Raw genomic sequence first — 19,724 nt, forward strand, 5'->3', positions numbered from 1 at the left:
TCCATCTGTCGTCTTTCTGTCTTATGGTATGTCCAGCGAACTTCCACTTAAGTTTTGCTATCTGCGTTACTTTTGTTTTGTTGCGGATCCAAGTATTTCTTTTCTTGTCTGATAGCCTGATGTTCAGCATTTGCCTTTCCATGGCTCTTGGGGTCTTTGCTATTTTTTCCATGTTTTCCTTTGTAAACGTCCAAGTTTGAGAACCGTAGGTGAGAACAATTTTAAATATTGGGGGTATTTTCTATTTTTTGGTATATAGGAAAGTTTTCCGAAGGATACCCAAGCCAACCGTTTCCTTCTCTTTATTTCTCCGGTCTGATTTTCTTTATTTAATTTAATTAGTTATCCCAAAGCCACACACAATCAGATAAAACGAAAGTTCAAAACTTTAAAATTTCAATCTGCAGAATTCGAGTACTCTCGCCCTTTCACTTGCGAAGAAGTTACTATAGCTCTCAAGGATGTAAAGCCAGGTAAAGTCCCAGGATTTGACAATATTCATCCCTAATTCTTAATTAACAGCGGTAAATATGCGAAAGAATGGATGGCCCACTTTTTCACAGATATGAAGACCGGTACCATACCGTACCAAATGATAACAACCCTAAGAACTACAGACCAATAGCCCTACTATCGGCAACGTTCAAGCTACTAGAAGGACTTATCTATAACAGAATTCTTCCAAAGCTACTTGAATTAATACCGGTTGATCAGGCAGGTTTTCGACCGAAAAGAAGCTGCGCAGATCAGGTTCTTTTACTTACCACATTTATTGAGGGAAGGTTCCAGGTTCTGGCGTACCCATTTCTCTAAGTAGGTATATGCCACATTTAATCCCATTTTACGGTATCGAAGGTCTTGGAATAGTAAACAAAGCAAAATATGTTTCTATGTTAAACTCGAGATTTTTCGATAATTTCGCGAATATTAAGAATATGTTCTCTTGTTCCTCTACCTCGGACGAATCCGCATTGTTCTTGTGAAATTTGTGGTAAGAGAATTGATTTTAATCTGTCATTGATGATGGTTAGAAGTACTTTGCTCGCGTATGATATCAATGCTACTGTACGGTAATTACTGCAATCTGTCAGTGAAGCTTTTTATATATGGGAATAAATGTGAGTTTACCCGAGTAATTTGGCCACTTTCTGGTATTCCAGATCTCATTACAAATTCTAAGCATTACTTCCGTCCCTAATTCTCCCATTTCTTTGGGGTTTTCAGCTGTTATTCCATTTTTTCCTTCCGCTTTTTTGAATTTGAGCTTTTTAATTGCCGCCTCAATTTCTAATTTCAATATTTAAGGTTCTTTTTGATCACTTGTTTTCTCTGTACTATTGTCTGGTCGTTGTTAGTAGAGAATAGTATTTCGCAATGTTGTTTTCACACCTCTGCGATACCGTCTGGGTTTGTTATGGTATTTCCACTATTATCTTTGATGATCTGTGTCTGCGGTTAGAATTATCTCGCTAGATACTTGACTTTTGAAAAAAGTTGTCTAGATTCTTGGCGGTCAGCATTTTCCTCTAGTTGTACACATGTATTTTTTATTATAATTATTTTTATCCCTTCTGCACAAGTGTTTTATAGTTGTATTTATGGTGCATATCTCTATTTCTTTTTGTTTTGAATTTGATGTGCTGTTTCTAAGTTTTCGTCGTTCTGCTACAAGATTGAAAGTCAATTTAGTCATCCAATGTTTTTTGTAGCTGTTTTGTCTTTGGGATTTGTATTGTTGATAACTTCAATGATCCATTTTTTTGTGTATTCTCAAGTTCTGTCAGGGCTTCCGGTAATCACTGGTAGGTCAGCTACTGCTAATGCTTCTCTAAACTTTTCCGAGTGTTTTGGAAGTAATTTTTTTCTTTTATTTGTGATTGTTTTACTGTGTAACTGTTTTACTGTGCGAAATTCTGTTAACACTTTGTGGTCGGAACCACAGTCTGCATCTGGTTTTGTCTTCACGTTGATCATTGAGCTCCTCCATCGTTTAGTGACAAGAATATAATCTTTTTTGGTTCTTGTATCTTCCTCCAGGTAACGACGTGTCTATGTGAGTATTAATGAGTTTATTGACTATTTTTGGTTTTAGGTTTAATTACGAAACTTTTTTAAAAGAACATAAATTTTATATATAGTTTTATTAACAGTATAATTTTTGCTTTGAGTTATCTTTATTTATTTATAAAGAAAAGTAATGATGGACATTCCTTTTTTTGTAGCTTAATTATAAAATGAACGAAATAAAAGCATTTTTCTTCGACTTCAGATTGCAGTCTAATATCTTTTATTTGTTTTTTTGTTGCTTTGAGAAATTTACAATATTAATTACATTAATTTGTGTATTAAGTTTTATTTCAGTTTATTTAAAGACTGCAACCTGTTTTTAATTTATAAGAGTACAGATGACAATATGTTCATATTATGTAAATTGTTTTTGAGTAATTTAATAAATACATCTTTAAGATTTTTTATTTAAATAATATTATTTTATTGAAGATATAAGTAGTTCTGCATTCTACCTTATTGACGATATAATTTTGTGTAGTATTTTATTAAAGATAATAATCTTTTTCAGCTTAAGGATAAATATGTCGATTTTAATAGTTTTTTATTGATAATTTAATATGTTTTCTGACGATTTTTGACGTATTTGAGTAAAATGTCGATGCAATGTCTAATTAATTTAGTCTTGAGTCATTTATAAGTGTTAGTTTAAGACATACTGGCGCCCTAATTCGTGCAGTTTAGCCGTATTTAGTATTTCTTGTTTCTTTTTAATAAACTATTATATTTTGTTATCATTTTATGTTTTTATATATCTTGCATTTATCTATCTGTCTTTGATCTGTCATTTCTCTATCAATTATATCTTTAGCCATCCTCAATGAAGCTCCTGAATTCAGCAACGACTCCTTTGTAAAGTACTTGTGAACGATCAGCTTTTTACCACCTACTTTTCTTAGCTTTTTCGTTTAATAATTATGGTAAAAATTGCTTAATTATAAAATATTAGCGCTTTAATTGAATAAACATTATCTAACGATCTTAGAAATTTTAATATAATAAATATAACTCTGGTTGTAAGATTAATTTATGTAAAAAAATTATAGATTAACAAGGATTCCCGAGGTGTAAAATACTAATACCGATTATCAATATTGTAATTTATTAAGATGAGTTTTAATATTGTATTTCAATAATTATTATTATCAATTAAAGATAGCAACTGATGCTTACGTTCCAAAGCATTTAGTTTAAAATAATTTTACTGCTTGTTTATGGTGGTGTCCTGGTTTTTTACTTTAGTTTATTTTAGTTTACTAGCATCGAGCGAAGAGAAGTGGAAACTTAATTACAATTTTAAAAAACTTGAGTAAATATTATATAGAAATTATAAAATTCATTATTATGCTGTACCTACAGTATATAGTGTGTCCGTAAAGTATGGAATAAATTTGATATTTCCTAAATGAAAAGCCTTTTTAAAGAAAATCTTAAACACGACGATTCTTAAATTTAATGTTCTAAATTTTACAATAAAATTTCATTATATAAGGTGATACACATTACAGTGATGACGTCATCGGCTCTTTTTTTAATGTAACACCCTGTATTTTAAGACATTTTTATATTGATAAAAATGAGCTGATTCCAAAAAAGTATAATACTGGGGGTCTAACGGATATAATTTGAAAGATATGTGCTTAAAAACTTAATTTTTAATGATTTATAATATTCATCATCATCAGTTGGCGCTACAGCCCTTCGTGAGCCTTGGCCTGCTTTAAAACATTATTTCAGCCATCCCTATCGAGTGTCTGTCTTCTCCAGCTCCTCCATGGCCGGCATATATTTAGTTTTCTGGATGTTAACCAGAAGTCCGATGTTTTCTGCGACATTTTTGATACGTGTGAAAGCCTCCACTGCTTCATTTTGGGTTCTTCCAATTATGACGATATCATCAGCGTATGCCATTATTTGTATACTACGGGTATATATCGTACCTTTTAAGTTTATTCCCGAATCTCTCATAACTTTTTCTAACGCTAGGTTGAACAGCGTGCATGATAGCGCATCTCCCTGGCGCAGTCCTTTGTTGGTTTTAAATGGTTTTGAAACATCCCCTTGTACGCGCACTTTACATTCGACTTTTATCATTGTCATTTTAATTAATTCTATCAATCCTTTTGGTGTTTCTAATTCGATCATCGCCGAATATAATCGGGACCTGTCAATAGTATCGTACGCTGCCTTAAAGTCTACGAAGATGTAATGGCAGTCTATGTCGTACTCTGTCGTTTTTTCTAATATTTGTCTGATGGATGATATGTGATCAATGATAGATTTATTTTTCAAGAAGCCTCTTTGGTAAGATCCTATTATATTGTCAGTATTATACTGTTTTGGGTTACTGTCAAATACAACAAGGTTGCCAGTTGTTCGTTAAGTATCAGGAACACAATTTTATATGCTGTATTAAAAAGGGAAATCCCTCTAAAGTTGGAACATTCAAGAACGTTTCCTTTTTTGGATTTATAATATTAATAAATTATAAATAAATTCTAATAAATAACTTAAAAGTAATCCAGTAATTAATACATGACTTAATCTTAAATGTTCGAATTGTAGCCCTTGTTGTATTTGACAGTAACCCAAACGTTGTACAAATTCTTATAGAACCTTGTATATGCTTTCTTGAGAAATATTGTTTATTTCTTTACGAATTCTTGTTTTTAAGTCTCCAATATTTGCAGGGTTCGTTTTATAAACAATATTCTTTAAATGACCGCACATAAAATAATCCAAAGGATTGAGGTCTGGCACCTCGCTGGCCATTCAATATGTCCTCGTCTTCCAATCCACCTGTGGGAAAAATTTCGTTTAGGTAACTCCGAACATCTAAAGCATAATACGGAGGCGCACCATCCTGTTAAAACCATAAACTTTTATCAAAACCTTCAGAATTAATTGTACTGGGGAATAAATTAACTAAAGTAGGTACGAGATACCCACTTAAAAACTGAAGGTATGCCAGCCGTTTTAAATTACCTTCGAAATAATAGGGTCCAATGATTTTATTTCTTACAATGCCAGTCCATACGTTTACCTTTTGCGGGTATTGTGTATGATGTTTCCGCATCCAGTTGGAGTTTTGCCCAGTATCTACAATTGTGACGGTTGACCTCGCCATTTAATTTAAATGTAGCCTCATTAGAAAAAATAATATTTTGAACCAAGAGAGGGTTTCGGTGGCTGTTATCCATCATTATTTTGCAAAATTGTATTCTTTTATCTGGATCATCCTCGTTTAATGTGGGCATGAAGGTCTCCTCTACAAACTGAAATTACACCTAACAAACCAACTGTACTTTATACTAAAATCGTGTCTTACTGAACGTTACTTTTAAGTCAAAATTGAAGACAGCTACTCAAATTATCACATCATACAACCTAGCGTACCTCAGGGTAGCGTTTTAGGACCATTTCTGTATATGATATTTACAGCAGACGCTCTAACCAGCAGTACTACCTTCTTAGATACTTTTGCCGATGACACAGGAATCTTGGCAGTGGATATCGACCGTAATGTAGCATCACAAAAAGTACAAAATTATTTAGTCCAATTACAAAACTGTAAGAAAAACTGGCTTAAGCGATGGAAGATCAGTGTAAATGCTAGCAAATCAGTACAAATTACTTTTACAACTAAATAATCTACATGTCCACATGTTTATATTAATCATACTCCCATTTCTATAATACCAGTTGTCAAATACTTGGGATTGCTTCTGGATGAAAAACTTACATGAACAACACACATTAAAACTAAACAGAAACTACTAGATCTTAAACAAAACATATGAACTGGCTATTTAACAAAAGGTCTCAGTTATCTCTTGAAAAAAAACTGCTTCTGTACAAAGGTATACTCATACCAGTTTGGGCATATGGAATATAACTATGGCGCTGTAGTAAACCTTCAAATACGAAGATACTTCAATCATTCCAATCCAAAATACTCCGTAAGATAAGTGAACCTCCATGGTATGTATCTAACCAAACACTTCACAATGATCTGGACATCCTATTACTTAAGGACATAATAAAGAATCACTCAATAAAATATAAAAATCGCATCACTGATCACAACAACGAACTGATAAATAATTCATTCATCCAACCACTTGTCGAAAGAAGAATGACGAGAGTGTGACCAGAAAACCTACCGCAATAGTACTTAACACATTGGCTGCCACCATAAGAGTGTTAGGTACGTTCACCAGGTGTCAAAGTGAAAAATGCTTACAAAAAAATATTTATTCATACAAATGGTTAATAATACAATGTAAGTTTACATTCTTACACATTTTTTTGAAAAAAATAGCAAGATCACGGGTGATTCTAATGGCACTGCACTAACATATTACACACGTATGTGCCACTAGTATCACCGGTGATCGTGAACAACTTAATGCTTTTTAGTGAAACATGTCACACAGTAAAATTTTTCACAAACATTACAAAATGTAGAAACAAGTTTGGGTTTCTTTTGAGCTTCTTTGCTGCCTTTTGTTGCAACTGTTTCAGTGTAACATTGGTTACAACGTTTTCTCTTCTTCTTATTGTTTGTAGTTTTGGGGTCAACTGTAACAAGCATATGCTTTACAGTAGTAATAGGCTCAGACATCGGACTGTAATTGACTAAACTTAGGATTAGCATTTCCCGAAATGAGATAACTTGTTGTTTTGGTGTGTTGAAGGAATTATATATTATCAAACTATTGATGACAGCCGTATTCAATAAAACTTCAATTGCAGCTTTATGGTACCAGCGAACACTTTTTCTCAGAGGTGAGAAATAGTTTGCGAGTTGATCTGAGACATCAACACCATATTTTCCTTTGTTGTAGTCTATAATTGCTTCAGGTTTAATTATAGCTACACCATCTTTCTTATGTTTACCTGTCTCTTTCATGTCGATTCCATGTCTGGTCGTCAAGAAGAGGACATCACGTTTATCGTGCCATTTGCCTATTACAATGCCATCACGATGTTCCTTTCCAATTATCTCTCCTTTTTTTAATTTTGCGGAAAGTATATCTTCTGGAATATATTTTCTATTTTTACGTAGTGTCCCTAATAAGTGACTATTAGCATCTATTAATTGTTTTGCTAAAGGCACAGACGTATAGTAATTATCTGTTATTAAAACTCTTCCTTTTTGTAGATAGTCTTTTGCTAAATCTAGTACAATTTTTCCCGATAAATTCTGCCCTTTATTAGCCATGTTTCCGGTATACATAATCATTTTTAGAGTATAACCTGCAGGATTACATAATTTAAACAGTTTCAAGCCATAGCGGTGACGCTTTGAAGGTATATATTGTTTGAAAAGTAGTCTTCCTCGAAAGGGAATCATACTTTCATCAACAACTAGTATTGAGCCAGGATTACATTGTTGGGCAAAACGTAATTGTGTCATTTCAAATAATTTTCTAATTTTATGGCAACGATCGTTTGGTAAAGCAGCCGTGTTATCGGCAAAATGCAAGAATCTCAAAAGAAGCTGAAATCTGTTTCTAGTTATTACAGAAGAAATAAAAGTAAAATTATGCAATGGTGACTTACTACAATAATCAGCAATTTTGGGAAGCTTGACAACTCCCATATACATAACACAACCCAAAAATTTTAAAATTTCTTCTTTATTGGTAGGTTTCCATGCATGAATTCTGGATGATCTGCTATAACGTTGTGCATTTTTTACTTGCGCAGCATTTCTGTTAGTCTCCTCTACAATAAGTTGTAAAATTTCATGATCGATCAGTTTCCTGTATGCATGAAAAGGAGTTAGTTCGGTTCTATTTTGAGGATACCTATCATCATAGACATATGATTCATTACCAGGAAACTGTATATCGAGACGTAAATAAGTACAGTCAACTTCGTACCATTCATCGTCATTATTTTGCTGGTCGTTAGATTTTACCGATTGTCGTGCATTTTCATCTAATAAGCTTGAATCACTGTTACATTCATCTTCTATATCAGATTCTTCTTCGTCACTCGGGTTGTACTCTGAACCGGATAACACACATTCATCAGAATCCTCCTCTAACAATTTGAGCAACTCCGCCTCTGTCAACTTTTTATTTTTATTTGGCAGACTCTGCATTTTACTTGTACTTGGTAAATTATCCATGATCTGAAAGAAAATTCCAATTAAAAAAAGGAACTTCACTATCACCTATTTTCATTAATTAAATGTAAGCAAAAACATTTGAGGTTATGTAAAATAAATACTGTAAATATTTTGTTTATCCTTACAAATATTCAAGCAACAAGATTTTAAAATGAATAAACTACATATACTTACTTCATATAATTTCAAATTCACCAAAAAACTGCTAATTCCGTAGAAAAACTTGATAATAAATGCCACTAATCGTTTCTACAACGCCTTATTATCAACTGTCGTTACAAGCTATTTACGACATTATCGCGCCTAACAAAATAACATAAGCTAGCTATGGGTTCCTAGTGTGCCTCAGTAAAACTAGTTGAGCGTCCTCACAGTGCCGACCGTTATAATAATTCTGAAAGTTGAATACGCATAAGTAACGCCGGTGATCCTAATGGCACAATTGTAATCTGTTAGTTTGGTTCGCCGGTGATCCTTGTGGCAGCCAATGTGTTAAAGAACCGTCACTGGACGGTACCTACACTTACAGACTATTTACTTATTACTCTGTGTATAGAGTAGATTGTAAACATGCAATGTAACAATAACAAAAATAAAAGTATAGTTAATAAAATTTTGCGTAAATATAATATCTTGAAATAAAAGTCGTCGTTTTTAATCCGCCCTAAAAAACTCTAATTATATTCTATAAATCTTAAAATCCTCTCTCAGTGTACATACAATTATCCTATTACTCTTTAAGCAATGTTGCGTCCGAAAAGGGTAAATGAAGATTTTTTGAAACACTGGATATTTAAAGCTAAATTACCATATTTTAACTTTAGAACCTTGCAATTTGCTCGACTGGAACTTTTATGGATTTAGAGAAAGCGTCGACGAGGATTTAATTTTTGAAAGCGAAAAAGATTAAAAATGATAATTGAGTTTTAATTTAAAAACTATATTTGCAAAAATAAAAGCATTTATATTTAAAATAAACTTAGCTAGTTTTAAAAATAATTTTTATGAAAGTAGTATAATTTACACATTTAAATTCTCTTTTGTATTAAAATTGTATTAAAGGTTGTTTAGACATTCAAAAAATTACACTAAATGTTGTTTAAACGGTATTTTGTGCATTTTAAAATAATAAATAAGGATCATACTCTGTCCCTCTCTTTTTTAATATCAAATATTGGCTGAGCTCTTAAAAAATATAAAACAATAAATACCTACTGAGAGTCGACGTTTGCGTAGATTCATCCAGTAGCAGAATCCTTCAAGGTGCAGCAACCAGTCACAAGTGCCTACTTTCAAATCACCCAAACACATCCTCATTTCCTCCCGTATAATCAAGCCAATTCACCAGGCATTCACCAAACCCCAAGTCACCAACCCTTTTGATGATTTGGATTGCTAATATCCCACTGTACTTTAATTTGTCCTGGATAGAATAACTTTAATCTTTTCCATCGAACTCCCTTGGCCAAACTCTTCTTCGGCTTCGGTCTTTTTACTTTTTTTTTCTTCCAGATTCAGAACATAGGGAAGGCATCTGTGTACTAAAAAACTACCGTCACCTCCAAAATCAAGATGTAACAACATCGTGCCGACGATGTCCATATTCCAAGAGTGACATAATGGACTACAAGTGATGCCGAAAGGAAATGGCAAACTGGAGAGGAAAATAGCCTTAGTAAGGTAAGGGCTCACTGCTCCACTGGCTTGATGAATACGACACAACTCGTGTGAATAAATATAGAAAGGCAAGACAATAAGAGCGAGGGCGAAAACAAAAGAAGAGGAGTAAGCAGAACAGGGAATGGAAACAAGAGAGAAGATATAATAAAATGAGTTAAAGAGGCAGAACGATCAAGAAAGAGGTCGGAGAAGAGAGTAGAGAGATTAAAAAGGAAGAAGAAAGACAACAGTAGAGAAGATCGAAGAGTAAGGTATAAAAAAAGAGGGCGGCTAAGTGAGAGACCGGAGAATAGACTAGAAAGATCAGAGGTGAGAGAAGACAGAATACAGAAGACAGAAGCCAAATAAGAAAAGGAAAGAAAAGAACGAATAGAAAAAGGGAAAGACGTAGCAAAATAAAAAAAGGTAGATCAAAGAAAAGAAAACATAAGATTAGAAGTAGAAGAATAGGAAGCGAGTAGCGCAGATACCGAAAGCTCTAATGTCTAATGATAAGTAACAAACACAGTCAAAAGAGCAGAAACAAGAAAAAGGAAAAGTTGGTTTCGGATACGTAAATAAGAAACAAAGAGGCACAATCTACCGACAATAAATTAAAGTTAGAATGCCTCCAGGAACGCGTTATGGTACTGGGAAACCTCATAAAGCGGTGAAGAATACTGAACTGGAAATTAAGAAGAAAGCAAATGATCTTAGGAACCGGATATTTAACTATCTTAATAAGATAAAAGCAAACAAGAAGGAAGAGATTCTGAGGAACCCGTGTGCACAACTTCCAGAAATACAAAAACCAATGTGAAACCGGCCCCAAATAGTAGAGAGATGAGGTTTCAAGTAGACCTGGAGAACCCAAAAGCAATAAAAAAATCTAAGATACTGATTCCAACCTAAGTGACTAGGTAAAATGTGGTCACAGGTAACTGGATGACTTCCTGTTGCAAGTGCTCACAGGGCACGGGTGTTGGGACGTACCTTTATAAGATCAGTAAGACAGATACAGATAAATGCTTATACTACGAATACTCCGACACTGTTACTCACATAATGCTGAGTAGATTAAAAGTGAAGAGAAACACAGGAGACTGAATAAGTAATTGAAATAAAGTACCTAGAGATTACACTGCCCAGCTAGAAGGCTCTAAATAAGCAATAAACTATCTAGGGATGTTAAAATAGCAAGAGACAAATCACCAAGTAGTAGAAGTGTCAGCTGACCGCGCTGAGATGGATCTCCGCGAGATGGTGACCGCGCATGAAATTTTACTCTAGATTAAATTCATAACTTTAAAATTTTAAATTCAAGAATATAATTTTACTCTAGAGTAAAAATTTAACGGAGTGAAAATTTAGCGTAACACCGGGATTTTCCTTGTAGAAGGTATTCATTATGTAGAGTTATGTTACAACATGAACTGCAGCCTTCGTTTTCTTTGCTCCTATTTTTAAGTTGAAGTCACCAATAATTATTATTATAGAGTGAGCTTGTAAAATTGTTCACTTTACTTGCAATAACTTTGTAGAATATGTCAATCTTTATCGCTATACGAATATACATATTGGAACTTAGGCCTTAATTATTTCAAGGTTATATCTCTTGTTTAGTTTTATAGTATCACTAGCTATTCTGTTGTTTTTGTTTATTATCTCCACGATCCATTTTGTAAACTTTCAATATATAAGGAAGCCGATTTCGTCAATATTGTATTAAACTTCTACATAGAAAAAATGTCCTGATCTTAATGTTAGTTGTCCTTTGCCTGTAGATCTTACATTACTAATATCTCTTGTTAAAGTTCTATAATTTATTCAGTTACTTAAAAATATTTTCATTCCTTTTTAAGTAAGCAACCAAGGAGACGAAATTTTAGCCAAAATAGGTAAGGGTTGTCGACAGGAGGAGCGTTTATCCCGTTCCTGTGGTCACTCCTGATGGATGTCTTGATTTCGCTCCTAAGGTACCCCCATTTATGGTTTATCCAGCACACTCCAAAGAACATTAAATATCCTGACTAGGTGGTGCGACAGGGAAAACTCTCTGTTAATTCTAGTAAAACAGTAGTAGTCAGTTTCACAAGGGGAACGAACCTAGTTAACATCTGGATGCCTCTGTACGGAGACACTCTCAAAGAGGCGAATGGGGCCAAATATCTAGTAGTAGTTCTAGCAGGGTAGCAGGTAGATACTCTTTTACGTTCCCGGTAGAAGATATATCTACTTCAGGGATGCGACTCTGCCCACGTGAGCCATGATTTTTCCCAATATACCAATAGCTAGGAGAAAATAATGTCCTAGACTAATTCTCCCATCCAATTATCAAAGTTTTCATTCCCATATCCTACTTTGATGGCAGGCAGCGCCATCACCAGTACCAAGATATAGCGTAAGAGAAATGATCCTCGATCCTCATTTCCCTGGAGCTGCGAAATTAACTCCGAATGCGGAAGAGCTAAATTAGTCCATGGCATTGAGATGTGGGAAGCCACTGGATAACTACCCCATTAAAGATACTCATGAATATTCATGATCATGGATACGGGAGTTGAAGCCATGTTATATGTAGGGAAACCAAGGCTAAGTTTTAGTAAAATCCAAGGTAATCACTGTACTATCTTTTAAGCAGAAATTTATGCTACAGAGATGTGCCTGCAGGAACTAATCACGAGGAACTAAGGGGATAAATCTATAAAAATTATTTCTGATAGTCAAGCGGCATCAAAGGCACTGAAAACAAATAAGATTTACTCCAAGTGCGTTTGGAAGTGCCTTCAGAATTTAATTTTGATCGGAAAAAGTAACCAAGTAAGTTTACTCTGGTACATACTAGTATTGAAGTGAAGCAAAAAGCGGACTAACATGCCAGGGGAAAGACAAAAAAAACGTTCATAGGCCCACAGTCTGACGTTGGCATAGCACGGAGCCCAACCAAAGAAAAATATTGAACTAAGTAAAACGTGTGAAACGTACTTACTGGTCTGACCTAGTATATACTATATTATTTATCTATGGGTATGACCGAATGAATCACAAACATTCGAAGGCTTTTATACATGAACCTTAGAAGAGATCCAAAGATTTATTAGATAGAATGGAAGTGATCTACGTACTATCGCAGGTCTACACTGTCGCCTCAAGAGGTACATGACCAAAATCGAACTCACAGAAAGTGCTAATTGCATATTCGGTCGGGCTGATGACGAGACGGCAAAACACGTTCTGTGTAACTGACCAGGGTTGGATAGGATAAGCTTCAATACATTGAAGCATAATCAAATAGATTCCTCCCACTTCATAGAAGTGCCACCTAAGGCCATAATAGACTTTGTTAAAAAAGCTGGACTAAAGGGACAGCCTTAACTTAGGGATCAGCCACAATAGACCTCTTAGGTCGAGTTGAAGGGTGGTTAAGAGTTCACTCAACTTGAACCTAATCTTACCTAACCTAAGAATACAACCAGTTTTAATCTTTTTAACTAATTAATGTTAAAACATGATAAGTAAACATGTTTATAGACGTGTTGATAATATATGAAAAAGAAGAAACAACGCGAATATTTTGCCTTGTGATTCTACGAAAATAATTCAATATTTTGCCGTATTAGCTGGTCTGAGTTTTAATTTGTATTAAAAAAGAATTGACATGCTGATAACTACTTGATGCAAATATAATTTATAATCAGAAAAACAAAGATAATAAATAAAAAAGTTTATTAAAATAACTTATAAATTATGAGATAGGTACAACAAATACTAATAAATTAACATTATCACATTGATTCCTCCTAAACAACACTTTTCTCATATGTATCCCGAGCAATCCTCTTTAATTGATCAGAAACTGCTTTGCCGGTTTCTTCAACCATATTTGTAAATATTCCATCTTCATTTTGAAGCAACATATGAGGGTGATCGAATTCTGCCACTGTTCCTTGGTCCATAACCAACACTCTGTCAGAGTCCATGATCGTATTCAGTCGGTGAGCTACTGTTAAGACTGTACAATTGGCGAATTTCGTTCGTATTGTTTTTTGAATGAGTGCATCAGTCCTAAAATTTATAATGACCACAGTTAAAATATTTTAAACAAAATTATATTATATTTATTTAAAACTGTCATCATGATCGGTTAATTCTCGTCGATGTCCCAAGTTAGAAGACTCAAAGACAAACTTAACAATATGTGATCAACAACAGATGGATGTTAACAGTTTAAAGTGCTGTAAAATAGCTAGTAAACAAAAATAGAAGATTAATATACTTACTGAGGATCCACATTTGCCGTAGCTTCATCTAACATCAGAATTCTGTTATTCCTTATGATCGCTCTTGCCAAACAAATCAGTTGTCTCTGCCCAACACTATAATTGGACCCCTTGTCCATCACTCTATTTTCAAGTCTATTAATAATATTATTTGGATCTTTTAGTTCTACTTCCATTAAAGCCCTGTAGAGTTGTTCATCGGTGTATTCTTCAAAGGGATCAAGATTGTATCGTAAGGTGCCTGAGAACAACACGGGGTCTTGTGGAATGATTGAAATTTTGGATCTTAAATCTTTTAACGTTATTTCGCCGGTATCCATGCCATCAATAATGATTGACCCTTCGATATTGGCTAATCTAAATAAAGCAGCAATTAGAGATGATTTACCTGCACCAGTGCGACCGACAATTCCCACCTAAAAAAAAACGAAATTTGTTATACTCCAGAGAATGAAAGTAGAATACAACATAATTTTCTGAATCTCCACGTATTTGCACCAAAAGTTGGCTATAATTTTTCTAACTTTCTACTTCAAAGTTGATCTTGTGCCGTAGGGTGCTTCTACTCTTATCAGGGGTAATTTTTTTTTATTAAAAATAATACTGGGAATAACAATTATACTAACCAATTTTAAGCAACTTTATTTACATACATTTTTTTTAAATCTATAGTTTTCGACTTATTCGTAAGTAAATTGTCAATTAAATACAAAACTTTTTCAAACTGCTTTTCAAATTACACAAAAAGAATGTATTTTATCAAGTAACTTACAAAAAGTAAAACGAATTGTGTCAGTAGGTGTCATTAGCCTCAATAAAAGCGAGGAAATAGCTTACAATAGGTTCTTCTTCGTCAAATCCCAAAATTGAAAGATTCAATGAGACCTATGAAAAAATATTTTTCGTGGAAAACCCACAGAACCTTTTTTGTAGTGCTTCAAAAAATTTTAATTTTTTTATTCGTTATTAAAGTCTCTAGCATGAATACTAAGGAATCCTTTATGACAAAAAAATATTGTTGTGTATTGAAAATCACCCCTGATTACAACCCTAATTGAAAATGATTATTACTAGTTTACGAGTGATTTATTAGCCATTGAGTTTATTGGTTATATACTTATGCACTTGCAAAATATGGAAATCCATAATTGCGTTGTTTTAGTAAATTTTAACAAAAACAAAAATCTCTCATCTGGCGTATTTTAGTGCAACATCTCGTAAACCACACAACCATCTATTCTGTGTGGGATTTGAGGTTTTACATTTCTAAGCAAAACCTGATAACCCACAGACACATGGTACGCATGTGGCTTGCAAGCTTTTGAATCGCATCTTTATATTACTTAACCCAAATGTTTCTAACCTTAAAATTATATCTTAAATACTGCAGTACTCAATAAAAGATTGTGCTCATTAGTTCATTAAAATGAACAGGGATAATATTAATGTTACTAATCGTGTTAAATTATTAATGCAAGAATGTTTAAAAACAACAGATGAGCTTACATATTGAATACTATTATAATATCATGTATTCAAGACGTTTGTTGTCAATTACTTTTTAGTATGTTTTTGTTAAAAACTTAAAGATTTAATTATGCATTAAATTTAGTTTTACAATGTGCCCATGTCCACACATTGAACGTAGTCTTTGGTTATTACCTTTGTTTTAAATTCACAATAATAATAATTTCTCTACAAATATATTCAAACAATTTTACGTAGCATGTTTGTTTCAGATGAAATATCTGCTTTTCAAGAGAATGTTCAAGTTCTGATCCTATTTATCCGCCTATAGTCAACTGTTCCCACTGTCAATCAAGCTATATCCCATAGTACTAATATATACAAATCTGTTAATAAGGTGGTTGACATATAACGGATATTAAAGTTCAGAATCGCAGCCAGCACTGAAGAAATATCAAAAGAAGCAACGAAAAAAATTTTCAGAATCATGCGAAATATTAGAGTTGAATATTTATGAAAATACTATCGATGAAGAAAATATAGGAGGTTTGGAGCATGGAGAAGTTTTCGAAATTTTAAAAAACGGCAACGCAGCCAGTACAATGAAGAAATATTAGAAGGATCACCGAAAAAAGAACAATACAAAATTTCAAAATCAAATGAAGAATTAGATTTGAATATTAATGAAAATAATACCAATAAAGAGCATATAAAAAGTGTATCCAGTGATATTAAAGGCACACAAATGGGTAAACAAAGAAAGAGGAAACCGGAGAGAAAATCTTGAAAAATAGAAGCAAACAAAAGACTACGGTAAAGCGGTAAAGTGTATCTTGGTTTTCAAAAAGATCCTGAAACAAAAGTATACAAACAAATTGCTCCACCTGAGAAAAAAATGCTTGTTCCGACATTTTAGAAGATACAAGAAAAGAAATATTTAACAAATTTTGGAAAATGCCATAGGAACAACGAAAAATTTTTGTGGTTAATAATATTACACGCACGTCAGAAGGTTTACAAAAAATGAAATATCATCCAAAAATTGTTCAATATTTTATACTTTACCAATTGATGGTCAAAAGACAATTGTATGTAAAAAATTATTTCTATCTACTTTATGCTTGGGTGAATTTCAAGTAAGTTCATGGGTTAAGAAAGCTAAATACAATATTCACGAGTCAAAGATGTCAGAAGAAACAGGAACGAGACGAGCATTACACAAAGTAAATGGTGACAAGCAGTTTTTAAAGATGTTTTTAGATGAGCAAAGACTGTTTCTATGAGGACTGTATCATGAGAAAGGAATTTCTATATACCTGCCCAAAAAAGATAAATGTGACATTTGTTGTCAACATGAAGTAGGGAACCTGGATGAGGAATCTTTTGCCAATCGTATTACTAAGAAGGAAAGAGTAAGACAAGAAAAACTGAATGACACCAAGCTAGCTCAAGATGAATCAAGCATCGTTGTAATGATGGATTTACAAGCTGTTAAGGTATGTCCCAGCCTTAACGCAAGTGCTGTATATTATAAAACAAAATTATGTTGCCATAATTTTAACATAATGAATATAAAGACAAAAAATATTATGTGTTATTGGTTTAGCGAAATAGAAACTAATTTATCCGCTTCTTCGTTTGCCTCTTTGGTTGTGGACAATATTACACGGTTTACGGATAGCAACTTGCCACTTGCGGTATACAATGATGAATGTACATATCAAAACCGTAACAGTATCATGGTAAATGCACTGCTTTTTTGCTCTATAAGTAGAAATCAAATAATTGAACAAAAATACTTAAAACGTAGACATACTTTAATGGAGTGTGACTCCATTCTCAGTCGAATAGAAACTAAAATTAAAGGGCGTGATATATATCTGCCTTCCACTTATCTTTCTATTACTCGTAAAGCTAGACAAAATCTCTATTTATATGAGGCCGAATGGGTAACTTACCATCGGCTTAAAGATTATTCTAAAAAGAAAAACCAGATGTATGCCAGATTACATAAATAAATTTGGAAAAATAAAGACTCAGAAATAGAAACATCTTCAAGATTTGAAAGCTGTTATCCCTACTGATTGCCATTACTTTTACAATAATATCGAACATAATTTTTTCGTTTAAAATATTTTTTATATGTACTTTAGTTATAAATAAAACTTAATTTCGAAATAACAGTTTAATTCAATAAAATACTTAAACCACATTTTGCAATATTATTTGGCAGCAAATCATAGTAACCCACCATTAGACCAAAGTAATCTTTGAAAATTAAAAAAAATACAATATATAGTATTTTACAATAATATATAAAAATACCTTGATATACTCGGTTCGCTATTCCCAGTCCGAACTGTCTAGTGCATTTAGTAATGATTTTTTGCGAAGTTAGTTACTTTTTGACAGACTAAAAGTGGCTGGAAATTACTATACAACCAAGCATACGTACTTATAACCAATATTAATAGTAAACAAACCAAATAGTAAATAAAATAGCGAATTTTGCGAATTACCGACAATCATTATTTATTTATCTACACCATATAATAAATAGTTATGTTAAATTATAACAATTAAAATATATTTTTTAAATATATACTACCCAAAATTTGATGGGTTTAGTATACACTTTCACTATTTAGAATAATTATTCTTTTTTTAAAGAAAGAAGTCTGCAATAGTAGGATACTTGAGCTATTAATACTGAGAAGTAGGAAATGTTGTGTTGTAGGTTTCCGACAATGAATGTGTCAAAATGTGCCCGAGCTAAGCTAATGGAGTATATTTTTACAACTTACTTACTTTTCCTTGAAGATTTTCAGCGACGCTAATATATAAAAGCAAACCCTTTAATTTTGTACTATACAAAATGTTGCGTATTTCTAATAGTTTTGGATTTATTTTTAAAAAAGAGGAATTTTTTGTAAAAATTCAAAAACCTTCCTCTCACTTTACTATTTTTTTTTCAAAACTAAGCATTTTAAACCACCCAAACTTCTAGAGTATATTATAAGTACATCAATAAAGTTAATTTTAAAGGGGTAACGATTATTTTTAGTTAAAATAGTAATTACGGGTTTATTTTTACGTTTTTTGTGGCTGAAAAAAAAAATTCGGATTAACCTTATTGTTATTATAACTATTTTATGATTGGTGTTAGAGATTTTTTTACCGAATAAAAACAAAGATTGTTTTAAGCACTACAAAAATTTTTATGAGTTATTCACGAAGAATGCATTGATATCTGCATATTTACGTTGGAACTTTCAATTTTCGCGTTTGACGAAGAAGACACTTTCAACGATCTCTTCCTTTACTTGTGTTGGGGCTACAGATACTATAAATCCACTATTCTTTTTTTATTAGAAAAATCGTAACATCCGCCGAAAAGTTATTAGCCACGGAACAAAATATAAATAACAAAAGTAATAATTACAGATTACAAAAAATGTTTGTACATCTTAGATACGTAACTATATTATCAGTAACACTTTTGACCAAGAGATTCTGCTAAACAGCTCGATATATTGTAACGACGTCTTTCTTGATCATATTTCTCTAAATTTTTTAAAAACTGTTCGACTGTTAATCGAAGGTTATACTGATCACATTTAACTTGATTATTGTTTGTGAATAGGTAACGTTAATTTGGTATGCCCTACACGTAAATGCGCAATCACAACTTGTTACGCCTGTTAAGCGACGATTGAATCCGCTAAGAAACCTTATTTTGGATTTTATTCAGCTTAAAATTAGCTTATGACCACTCAGTTGGCCACAAGCACAACACTTTATTTTTAAAATAAGCTTTTAAGTCACTGGAAACACAGTTGTCACTATCAGCTTCTTCGTATCCCGTTATTCCGACGTGTGAGGGTACCCACAAAAATTAAACTCTTCTTCCATGTTACTTCTTCTTCAAGTGCCATCTCCGCGGCGGAGGTCGGCAATCATCATAGCTATTCGAACTTTTGAGACGGCTGCTCTGAAAAGTTCATTTGATGTACATCCGTACCACTCTCTCAGGTTGCGCAGCCATGACATTCTACGCCTCCCTATGCTTCTCTTTCCTTGGATTTTTCCCTGCATAATCAGTTAGAGCAAGG

The 19,724-nt window shown here is 33.1% G+C and overlaps 1 protein-coding gene across 1 annotated transcript in view; it reads right to left on the reverse strand.

The window, feature by feature from the left end:
- Positions 1–13,576: 13,576 nt before the first annotated feature.
- LOC140441260 (ATP-binding cassette sub-family C member 4-like) overlaps positions 13,577–19,724 on the reverse strand; it is a 78,379-nt gene continuing 72,231 nt past the window's right edge. Inside the window, exons 14-15 of the mRNA XM_072531870.1 lie at positions 14,146–14,561; positions 13,577–13,930 (exon numbers count right to left, since the gene is read on the reverse strand). Coding sequence (XP_072387971.1) covers positions 13,666–13,930; positions 14,146–14,561 — 681 coding nt within the window. The 3' untranslated portion in view covers positions 13,577–13,665. The remainder of the gene's footprint in view (positions 13,931–14,145; positions 14,562–19,724) is intronic.

This window comes from Diabrotica undecimpunctata, chromosome 5 (genome assembly GCF_040954645.1).
Source record: "Diabrotica undecimpunctata isolate CICGRU chromosome 5, icDiaUnde3, whole genome shotgun sequence".
In the NCBI taxonomy this organism is placed as follows: domain Eukaryota; kingdom Metazoa; phylum Arthropoda; class Insecta; order Coleoptera; family Chrysomelidae; genus Diabrotica; species Diabrotica undecimpunctata.